This window comes from Aplidium turbinatum, chromosome 17, assembly GCF_918807975.1.
Source record: "Aplidium turbinatum chromosome 17, kaAplTurb1.1, whole genome shotgun sequence".
NCBI classification, from domain to species: domain Eukaryota; kingdom Metazoa; phylum Chordata; class Ascidiacea; order Aplousobranchia; family Polyclinidae; genus Aplidium; species Aplidium turbinatum.
The window spans coordinates 774,570-787,157 of NC_137488.1; the positions used below are offsets into that span (position 1 = coordinate 774,570).

Here is a 12,588-nt window from a genome sequence, read left to right on the forward strand (position 1 = left end):
TTTAGAATTTTACTCAAGTCCATGATTTGCGAGTTCTGTCAACGTAATTTTAAATCATACCAGCTTTTTACCAATCTTACTGATAGCTTTACTTTCTTGCATAGCTCATTGCAAATAGTATACTTATTACCTTTCCAACGCTGTTGGAAAAGCACGTTGTTTTGTTTATTTCCATGATAACACTGTGTAGGAGCACTGTTGTTGAAACATTTTTGTAATTGCTAGGCCTTGCCACTGTACAGGTCAATATAGCTGTGATAGTTGAAACCACGTCGATTTGAAACCAGTATTAATATTTGAATAATTTCTTAACCAGAACCAAAATGTCACTCAACATTGCATTGCTAGAAAGTTATTGTTTTTTAATATGTATTCCTTGCCACTGTACAGGTCAATGTAGCTGTGATAGTCGAAACCACACCGACTTGACTAATTTCTTAACCAGAATGCAAGTTATTCTGGTAAAACTCACGGTACAAATTCATACCAACCTCATAAAAGCGTATGAGTGTTTTGCTATTAACCATTATATTTGCTGCCAGGAAAACACAGCGTCGGCCATGATATATCTTTGTGTTTGTGTGATGATATGTCCAAATGGATTTTTTATTGTCATATTAAGTCACTTTGAAATTTCAGTTTAGCAATTAGAATGAACATTGCTTTGAATTTTGTACTTAATACCAATTTTTCTTGTTAACTTCCTAAATAAATTTGATCTTGATGGTTATCAACATACTAGCAATGTAGCTTTTGAGCATTGCATATAATTTGCATGTACTTTCATCGTAGGTACCTGGTACCAAATTTGGAATTGTATTGTAATGACATGTGAACCAGTATTAGATTAATCAGTATCTAACCAGATTCGAACACTACTGCCATGAGATTGCAACAATTTTTAGTGTTAAAAAGTTTTCACATAGTAGTGTATATTGCAAGGTGTTTTATTTTCAAATTGTATCTGCATCAACATTAATGTAAATTTAAGATTTGGACGATTCTCCCGGCAGCTGCTGCCATACTCTAGTTAGTGCATTAAGTATTATTATTGTGTTACAACACCGTGGTTAAAATGTGTGTTTATGCAATGCTATCTAAGTTTTGTTGTAAGTGATATAAAAAAACAACCTGATAATACTACCATTTAGCAGTTAGCTTACCAAATTACCCAATTTGCAAACTCTAGTAGTTAGGAGGGCAGCATTAATACAGTTCTTTGCAAATAAGTGTTTTTGTTTTTCAGAAACACGAGATTGAGTACTGATTCGGCCTTTACCTGTTCAATGTTACTGTTACTGTAAGTGTAAATGGATAAATATAATCAAGACTGGTTCAACAATCCCCAGTGAAGAGAAATTTGTCTGCGCAAGCTGAGAAACTTCAAAGAAATCGCAAATTTATGTTTGTTACTGCTTAGTGCTGTATTCTGCTATCATGACTGGACCTGAGTTTTCAAACTGTATGATGTCTTGAAAAAACTGATCTATGGAAGCAAACTATCACAGTGACAGAGGATGCCAATGCAAAAGTATCCAATGTCTATCTGAGACTCTGCATTCAGCACCCAATTTGGTATCTTGAACTCAAGATAATGCATCGTCAATATCATAATAAAATTAATACAAAAAACTGGCTTTCCCAGCAAGGGCTTTCGATAAACTGGAACAAATACTGTATATTACTTTAAAAAGCGGTGTAATTTTGACTCTGTTATGACAAAGTAAAGGGAATAAAAGACTGGTCTCAACTTACGATATTTGAACATTTGTCATCCAGTATTGCTGAACTTTTATCTTGTTTTAAACTATATTCAGGTTACTATATATCTAATATATTGTATTATATATGAAGTGTTATGGTTCCAAAACAAACATTTTGACCATCCCAGTGATTTGTTGAGCGATAGTCACGTTCCAACAGTGCATTTGGCCACTGTAACTTAAAATGCAATTTGAATGCAGTCGGCCTGTTAGAACTGGCCTGTTTAATGTGGCATATCTGGCCGTATTCTCTAGTTCGCCGTGAAACAGAGTACGGTACTTTTCGCAAAGCATAACCGAATAAAGTGTAATACGGAAGAAGTTGTTTACTGGCAGGATGGTGTAAAGAAGCAAAACTTCAACAACAAAACACACGAGTAAATCTGCAAGGACTGTTGTGTTATACATCGTAATTTTAGACATCGCAGTCTTGTGTTTTTCATGCACACTACACATCGTCCTTGTTAGTATGATACAAGGATATGGTTTAGAGCGTCAAATCTCAGGGTTGCGCTCGGAGGCGCAGTTGGCCCTCCTAGACGGAGCCTTGGCACTTCCATCTTTAATGGTTTTCAGAGGACTTATCCACATGGTTGTAAAAGCGGAAAGAAGCCACAACTGACAATGTGAGCAAAAAGGCTCCAACCCCATTTCTTAGATCGAAGTCGTGGTTTATAGGAGGAGAATAGCCTGTCGCATACATCTACGCCACCCATTTCGCAGTTATACATCGTAATAAGAGATGGCTGCTCGACTGATTTCTTTTTTCGTTCTTCACCCTTCGTTGGACGGTTTGCATTGGTGCAACAAGTAATTGCTTGCAATGGTGATGACACAATTATCGTTCCATCTGGCGCAGACTACAGTACCATCGGAACGATAGTCATATGTCCCTATAGCATGTTTCTGGCATGCTTTCTTGTAGATGAGGGGCATTTACCTGTCCTATTGTCTCTAACTGTATCGCATGCTCTGATTTTCTCTCTAGCAACGTCAGTGAGTAATTGATGACAATTGAGAAATATAGTTATCATATCACTGGTAAATATAGATTAGAGGGAGATTACAGGAATAACATGCTAGAAGTATTGCAGACGCGCTTTTCAAAACACAGCTGGATAGCAAACATCTCACTATAATCTTTATGTCAGAAAGTCGTAGCTTTTGTGTACCAGATGTTGCCAACGTTCCCAGTTTGGGAACATACAGTAAATTCAACCGTGAGAAAGAGGCCTCTAAAAATTTGCAAACAAATGATGCAAACAAATGATATGGGAAACGATTTATTAGTTATAATGCTCAAAAATTTAAAAAAAAGTTCTGAAAAAAGTTTGCAGGTGTATAGTTGGGAAAAGCTTAGGCTATGTTTTCATGACGTTTCATTGCGCCCGAAATGAAAGATTTCCATTTCGGTTCGTTTGGTGGACGCGTAATCTGTTTACGCGCGGCGACCGAAGTGAGATTCATGACGGTCTGGATTTCACATCATTAGTTTTGACAGAAATGAAACCGATATTAAGTGGTTGCGGCTATGTAAACACGCCGCAATGAGATCCTAGCAATGAAATTAGCCCTAGTAGTTTGATTATAATATAGTCAGTTAACTGGTAGTGTAGTAACTTGTAGTGTAACACGTAAAAAGAACTTGAATATAACATAAATAAAATAGTTTTGATTTTGAAGTCATAATAATAGAATTTTTTCAATGGTTTAGAATGTTGGTTGCGCTTTGGAACCAGCCATCTGCATGATATTGATATAGCCTGCATTTTCAACTGGGACTAGTCTAGAATGTTGGCTGTTTTTTAGACTGAGCACAAATACTTATTGTCAAAATCATCTGTAATCATTTGAGACATGCATTGGACTGGTGCACTAGTAAATAACAAATTAGCCAATAAATTAAGGGCAGTGGCTATGTGACCGGCGCCGGTCTTTGAATCTGAAACACTATTTGACCGGTCATGACGTCACTATACAGGCATTTTTTTCTTTCTCTCTTTCAAAGCAAAAGACGAGAAGAGTGCCTATATAAGTTCTAAATTCAACACCTATGTTCAACTGATTCTGTGGCGCGTAGGACACGTATTGGGCTGGTGCTCCAGAGGGAATGAGTTCGATACTACGCGGAAGCGTTTTTTTTTAAATTTTTAACTAAATTTTGACCCGAAGTGACTTAATCGTTAGGCTTCTGCATTTTTGTGGTCAATTTTTAATTTGAGTAGCCTACAGCCCAATTTTTTACGTCTTTTCAAATATGAGTAATAAAGTTAGAGTTTTTTAATTTTCTTGAATTGAAGAATTTCTCTGGATAATTTTCCGTTCGTCATAAGAGGATGTGACCGTGTTTGCCGAACGACGCAAAAATGTAATGACGAACGGAAAATTACCCAGAGAAATTCTCAAATTCCAGAAAATTAAAAGCTCTAACTTTTTTACTTAATTTTATTTTTTAATTTTCTTGAATTTAAGAATTTCTCTGGATAATTTTCCGTTCGTCATAAGAGGATGTGACCGTGTTTGCCGAACGACGCAAAAATGTAATGCGTCGTTCGGCAAACACATCACATTCTCTTATGACGAACGGAAAATTAACCACAAAAATGCAGCAGCCTAACGATTGAGTCAATTCGGGTCAAAATTTAGTTAAAAATTAAAAATAAAAGGACGCTTCCGCGTAGTATCGAAATCATTCCCTCTGGAGCACCAGCCGAGACTTATCCTACGCGCCACTGAATCAGTTGAACATAACTGCCGAATTTAGAACTTATATAGGCACTCTTCTCGTCTTTTGCTTTGAAAAAAAAAAGAAAAAAAAATGCCTATATAGTGACGTCATGTCCGGTCAAATAGTGTTTCAGATTCAAAGACCGGCGCCGGTCAAATAGCCACTGCCTAAATTAAGCTAGTCCATTCTTGAAGAACACAAGTAAATGATTGGCATGGAACTTGTGATGTCAGTCTATTGACCCAAAAGAATTTTGAAAATACTTGTGGTATTTCAGTAGTGGTTAATGTACACTTTCCCTTTGGAATTGCATGTTTTATTGTAGAATCTATGTTGTTGTTTTTTTGGTAGAAGAACCAGCTTTATTTTCAGCGTACTCAGTAGCCTTGTTACAGGCGCGAAAATCACTCATGCGTAGAGGCTGTATTCCTTTCGCCCGAAACCAAAAGCCGCCGCAATGAGTTGACATGTGAACAAAACCTTAGTCTCGACAAATAAAAAGTCGATTTTTGGTGAAATTAGTGCTCTTAAAAAGTACGATGTTTAGCCCAAAATCATCCTGTCTCGAGATGGGCTTAATAAGGGGGGACTACTGTATAGAAATAGTGCAATATGCGAAAACAACCAGGCAAACTGAGCTTGAAAATTACAACCTTTATGCTTGAGCTGATAAAACAAGCAAAGAGCTCACCAATGACACGGCTAGTCCTCTGAAAGGGTGGTCTGTGTCAAACTCTACATGGGCGCTAGTGGTGGACGGAGCCTGGTGCTGCATGGCCATGCCTGAAAGTTTCAATCACTTGAAATTCATTCATAGGAATAAACAGAGGTGGGCAATTACTTTGAAAGGTACAATACGCCAAAAGACTGGCGCTAATGCTATTCGCTACCCGTTGATGAAAATTAACATGCTACCGCTACTTGGGCCAGTATCCCGGATCGTCGACGTTGCTATAATAGCATCTGGACAGGAAGCCAAAATGGCACAGTGCCCAAAATGAGGCCGAGGAACAAATTTGTCTATCTGTTCCTCTAGTGCAGCTCCACACACTGATGCAACGAACAGAAATGAACTTTACAACCAGAATCAAAATTCGTATTTTTCTATTTATTTTAGTGGAATTTTTGACATATTCAAAATAAAACGCAGAGAAAATCATACCAAGTACAAGATTCTGAAGGGTTATTAGAAATATAAAATAACCAGTCATATTTCTAGTCCCTGGTTGATAGACGGAGTAACAAAGGTATACAAGACGATATAGCATCAAGCATTTGAAGGCCATTGGAAGCAAAAAAGACCTGAAATGGCAATTTCGTGTCGTTATCGGACAACACATTTTTTTAAACATTAAAGTGCCTCTGACAGGAAAATAAATTTGCTAAATTTACCTAAGATACCAAAGAGATGACACTAACAAACTTCCCTGACCAGCAAATCGTAAAAAAATATCAACAGGCTACTAAGTTACACGCTTGCAAACTTTCGTTCACTTTCGGCGAATCTGGCACTCAGTCAATTGCGAAAATAAAAACGGCAACACCGCTATGACGTCACCATGGGTGGGAAGGATACATTCTTTCTCTGTGATGAGTTGGTAAGGTATGGTACGACTGCTTCAAAACGTCAATGTGTGGGGCTCTATTGGTCTAAAGCAGGGGTCGGCAACCTTTCGTATGCAGTGTGCCAGTTTATGAATAATATCAAAATATCAACAACTCGCGTGCCAAATTTTTTTGTATGTTTGGTTTTGTACTGGCAAGTATCTGATGTTAAAATTAAACAATAAAGTTGACTGAGTTAACAGACAAGAAACAAATTTGTTTTATTAACTTTATTGGAAAACATCGAATGCAGTCATAAGAGTCACTTTTTAATGAGATCCTTGTCCTTGCGTTTTCTTGCTTAGCTCTGTAGTATTAGGATTATATTTGGACACTTTAAGTAGAACACGTGCTTCCGAATGATCTTCCGTAAGTCGGCTGCGATGTAGATTGAGAATAAAATTCATGTGCGAAAATATTTGTTCACACAAATAAGTGGAGCCAAATGCAGATAGCAAAGCTATTGACATCTTCTTGAGACAGCTAAATTTCTCCGGCAAAGATTCCCAGCACGTCAAAATGCTTGTTTTCAATCGTTTCCAGCGATTTCCGCAATTCGACGAATTTTGATGTCCACAATAAGGATGCTTTGAAATCGATCAGCTGCATCTGGAAGTCTTCGATGTCCAACCATTCAAATGCAGATAAGTTCAAGTCTTTGCTGCTCTCGGGCGTGATGAGAAATGAAAATACTGAACAAAAATGTTGAAAATCTTGAAATCTATTGCAAAATTGAGACTTCAGATCCCTCATGTAGGCTACACATCAATTTCAACTATGTTGACTTGGTGATACAATGAGAATTTGGCGTGCCATGAAAAATCATCTTGCGTGCCACAAGTGGCACGCGTGCCAAGGGTTGCCGACCCCTGGTCTAAAGCATGTGCAAAATGAGAATTACCGAAATGAAAGTCAACTTATTATTACTATCAGGTTTAGATCAAATAGATTGAGTTTATTTTTATCAAACAGCATCTCAATTCAATTGAAATTGCAGTTTTTCTAAACTCTTGTAGGGCTACAATTTGGATAATTTTTTATTTGTCCTAATCTGGCTATAGCCATTTGCAGTGTAACAGCAGTATCTCACAGACAGTACCCTTAATTTATGGTTGAGGTAATGCCTGGAAATTGCTGTTTATGTGACAGAGTCAGTGACAAAGACGTGTGCTATCTTTTCATGCTTTCAAACAAAACAAGGTGCTGAGAAGAAAATAGTCAAAATTTTCTTCAAGTGGTCGAAAGTGGGATGGACCATACAAAACTAGTCGTATACGTTCTCTTCACTTCAATGGAGATGATTTTGTTAACACCACCAACCCGATTTGGATCTTCTCAGCAATGAGTGGCGTGCTGGGAACTGTAGGTGGTGCGTTTGCCACAAGTGCGAGTCTATGTCCCAGCCCAATGAATGTGTATGTTGCCATGAAGTGCCACAGACGAAAGAACTTTTGAAGAAAGACGCATCCAGCTGTGTTACCAATTTGACCGATTTGGAGGCACACTTACATCCTGCAGTTCTGAGGACTTTTTTTATGAGGAGCAGGAAAAACTGGAGAAAAAGCAATAAACCGAAAGGAGAAAACGGAGACCTATCAGAAGAGTAAGGATGTTACATTAAGCTGAAAATACCCTTAACGCTAAAGAACGAACACTAAACGAAGTGATTTTATTTCTTTGCAGGCAGTATCGGTAGTTAGTCGCTTACAGGCATGTATTGGAGTGGATACTACAAGGTGATGCTCTCGGAAGCAACAATAGGATTGTGCTGCCGTCATGCATTGTTTGGCGAATCCGAAACAATTTTCAAGTCCAGATGGCCGTTACACCGGGTTTCAATGGCCAACTGAAGGCAAATTATGAAAGAGAGAGAGAACTTTTATTTATTTCTGAATAGTGATGAATGATGATGAATTAAATACGAATGAGGATTCGTACGATTTCTTCATTTTTCACTTCAAGTATATTTTAGGTTTTGTAGGAACGTATCCAGTACAGTTTTATTAAACTGCAAAAAACAATAAATCTTCGAAAAAAGCAACCGCTTGTACCAACTCCGACCAAACTGTGATCCACCAATTACATCTAGAAAGCATGTGTTTTATCCGTCGCTAACGACGCCCACCCAGGATGACGTAACACCACCAAAGTCGTCCCAGAGCAGTGAAATATGGAGTTTCGCCTGTGGTGGCGCTGCGGAACTGTCGTTTTGTATAAATTTCGCCCTAACCAGTCGAGCTTCGAGGTTAAGATTAAAAAGTTCGCTAAGCATAATTCTGCGCTAGAAAATTCTTAGAAATGTTACTATACTTGGGTCCAACCTGTCAGGGGCACTTTAAGTTAAATATTTTACAAACATATAAATCGACATTTATCACCCAAACATATAATTAAATAACAATTGAATGTTAGAAACTGAGTGCGAAGTAAATAGCAACAGTTTGTTACAATTTAATGTAATGTACTGCACAACTCAAGAAATAGGGCATTATGTAATATGCATACGTGTAGTATACTATACAAGTCATGAGCGTACATGATGTGGTTAAGACAGGAATTAGTAATGCATCGACTGTTTAAGTTAAAAAATAAATCAATTACATGGAGAATAACAGAAAACGTAACGTCTTTTCTGTTCTGCAGTATTAAATACACAGTAGGGCTGGGTATAACGACAGTATATGCAATGTACAAACAAATTTTGAAACACACGCGAAGAAGTTATTAATTTCTTGCATTTTTTCCGGAAAATTTACGTAAAATATTTTTGCACATACAATTGAAAAAACGTCGTGAAATCCCTTCTAACAAGTTGTGGCCTTTTGCACACATTGGGGTAACGGTCCAAGGACAAATTACACCGCTATCATAAAAAGCCAATGTTACAATCTCTATGAACAACTCTCTTTGACTTGGACTGCTTAAGAATGTTTGTTTTAAGCCTGTCTGTGACAGCTCTGCAAATATTTTCCAACAAAGACACCCAAAAGTAAACATTTCGAACGTGGGTTTCCACAATCCTCCCCGAATGATATCTTTAAGAAATTGTACAGCCGAGTCCGGGATTAAGTCATCTGATTCGGTGATAACGGCAACAGTGGCCTCCTTGCAATCTTTGCACCTATAACTGCTCACCAATGATCTACAACAGTAGCCAGTGACATAATAAATTATGCAACAGTCATTGTCTGTTGGTGCAATATTGAACTGAAGGTCTCCATAAAGCGATTCTGCTTTTGAGATCAAATCATGCATTCCAGTGGTTTTTGATTTCACAGTTTGGTCAATTTGAGCTACTGAAATGCGAGAATACTTCAACAGTGAAAGTGTACGCAATTTTCTATCACTTTCGAGCAATTGCCTCATGGAAATATAGTAATTCGCTCCACTGAGTTGGCGAATGCGTCCAAAGCGACCTTCGATGGTATCAGATTGAATTTTTCCAAGCAGAACATATTTAAATCCACAAAAGTTAAATAGGTGTTTAGTGAGGGCAGGTAAGGCTCTGCATGTTTGCCGCAAAGCTAGGAAAGTCTCCTTTGTCAATCCTGGCATCTGAAACAAAAAAGAAACACTATATATAAGGGCAAAACTGCAGGAATACTGTTTTTTGTTCATGTTTTAAATTTGTTAATTAATCATGCCACATCTAACAGTGATAGATATTAGATACTAATTACAACTTATGGTTTATGTAAGCAATAATAATAAACAGAGATTTTTACTTTTGCATAAAAAGTCATTTAGTTGAAAAGGCAAGTTATATATATGAACAATTTTAAAGGTACCTTCCACAATATGGATAGATTGGATACACAGTTTCAGGGGACAGAAAGAAAAATATATGTACTTTGCAATCAGTAATAATTAGGGCAAGTAAAAGTCGATTAAAAAATTTCTGTGTTGTTTAAAGCTTATGTAACATCTACAGCTTATGCTTCAGGTTGATACTTTCCGAGGGCACACCCATGACCCATGCAATATCTGTGTGTAGGTTATGAAAAATGACTCTTCATTTTTTGGGAAACAATTGGCATAAGGCAAAAACTGTAACTAGGGCAACTAAAAGTCAACAGTCAAACTTTTTTCTGCCCTGGTCACATATTGTAAAATGTATACAAACTAAACTTCAGGCTGATATGATAAAAGATGTTTAAAAGCTTTTAGAAAATAAATAAGTAGCACCCATCAGTACATCAAAGTTTAGACACTAAAAAGCCAAAACTTTAAATGTTTGGAACCAAACATTGGTTGACCTGGTGATCACTCTGATACATCATAGTGAAGCCAACATTTGTCATTTTAACCACGTTTGATACTAAAAAATGCTTACCAATGAGGTTTCCCAAACAGATACACATTCTTCAAATTCTAAAAGAAAATCTAATTTCCAATCATTAGGTGATTTGACTGGATCACGAGCAATATCACGTTTATTCCTGTCGATGGTAAGTGATGAAACGTTTAAAATGGACCAAAACTTTGCGAAAAGTTCCAATACAGCAGCTGTTTCTAAAAATCCATACTGTTTGAGGGCTGCTATTGTAGATTCATGTAATAGTGAAAGAGCAAGTTTAACATTCACTTTCTCGATTGACTTTGGGTTTAACACAGTCTCTGACAACTTGTGTGCAATTCGTAATGGCTTGTGGCATTCATTGTTATACACAGCACGCACATCAGAAAAACTTGCAGTGAGAGTTTTAGACAAAAGAGGAGGCATAGCAGGTAATTTAAATATTTTTTTTGTTAAAAAGTTATTGTAGATGTTCTTTATAAAATGAGTGGGATCGAATATTAAAAAGACTTCTCCACCACAATTGCTTTTAAATGAATTTTTCCAATTTCCATTGCATAGAAAGTGCTTGTAAAACTTTCGGTTTGCTGCAGCATTGTCTACAGATATTGCAACTACATTAAACCCTACATCATGTAGAAGAACAATAATTTTATCAAAGCACTGTTTTTGCACTTCTGCTTTAAGATTTTTAACTGGGTGTATGGCAATCATATCTTGGTACCCACTGGACAATGATTTTATCATAAAGCACAAGGCAGTTGTAGCAATTTGGCAGTCACTAGTCAGTCCAAAGACTTGCCCTCCAGCTGCTTCGATTCTTTTCGATAGATAAATTTCACCAATCATAATGATGACATTTCTGTCAAAGGAGTTCAGTTGTGAAAAGCGAAGACGCAAACATTGTTCGTCATCCAATCCTTTTCTACAATCTAAATTAAGAGTTATTTTTTTCAATGTCTTTGTCGAAGGCAGTATTAAAATTTGTTCTTTCAACAGCCTTTCATATGCCTTTGGACTTGTTGCAAAGATGATGTAGGCAGTCACCAGTAACCCAGGTGAATATCTTCTGTGATATTTGTTACTAAAAAGCAACTCGATTTGTTCTGAAAGAAATTTAAGAAAGGAAATTTCTTTTTCATTTTCTGCAACAGAAAGATAGCTTATGATTGCCTCAGTGATGTTTGATTTTAATTGATCCACTGATTGTTTTGCATCAGTTTTTGTATCTTTGGCAAAGGCCATCAAGTTGGATATTTGTGAAAGCAGTGTCACTTTACTACTAAGCAAAATGTGCTTATATGCTGATGAACAAATGACTTGCTGATGTTGATAAACTGTAACTGTCAGATCATTATTGACAAAAATTGTTGCTATGATGGAAGGAGGTTGTTGTTCTGACAAATAAATCAAGTATGCTCCGGTGTCTGACTCATGAAGTAAAAACTTTTGACGTTTAAGCTCTTCCGGTAGTTTAGCTAATAAGTCAGCAAAATTTGTAATTTTATCTTCTTGCAAAAAATGTTCACAACGTTCCTTCAACCGAGCTGCTTCATTTCAGGGTTGAGAAAAACCCGGGTTTTTTTAAAAAAGCCCAACCCGCCCGGGTTTTATTAAAAAAACCCGGGTTTTTTTGGGTTTTATTGGGTTTTTTTAAAAAAGATGCAAAAAAAGGTAGATTCATGCTTATTTCACCTCAAAACTACTTTTTACGAGTGAAGTGCCTTTCACTCACAGTACACGCTTGCATAACTCAATAAAATAATGCACTAGGGCTGTTGTTGCTTGAATGTTGCATCATCCATTAGTTTCAAGATCAAGTTGGTTGTTGCATCATCCACTGATTTCTATACCAAGTTGATGCTACTGTGGTAGAAATCACATTATTGCATCATTTGTTTAGATTTGAAGGCAAGGAGCATTTATGCCATCATGTTTAAATATTTTTTATCATTTATATATATATTATATATAGTAATGGATGAGCAATTGAGCGATTGCGTGGCCAATTAGGCAAATGCTCTGAAACAGCCATGCGTTAGAATCCAGAATCTGTAATTGGTAAATAGCCTCCTAAATTGCATTTCACATCATATATACAGATTACAGTAGAGTAGTACTTTCACCAATTTAACTATAAGGCCTTCTTGCATAAATGAGTTTTAATGTAGTATACACAAAGTGACATTACTTGA

The 12,588-nt window shown here is 36.9% G+C and overlaps 1 protein-coding gene across 1 annotated transcript in view; it reads right to left on the bottom strand.

Moving 5' to 3' along the window:
• Window positions 1–12,588, bottom strand: part of LOC145786819 (intraflagellar transport protein 140 homolog) — a 78,721-nt gene that overhangs the window by 49,819 nt on the left and 16,314 nt on the right. Inside the window, exon 10 of the mRNA XM_082598559.1 lies at window positions 5,183–5,274. Coding sequence (XP_082454685.1) covers window positions 5,183–5,274 — 92 coding nt within the window. The remainder of the gene's footprint in view (window positions 1–5,182; window positions 5,275–12,588) is intronic.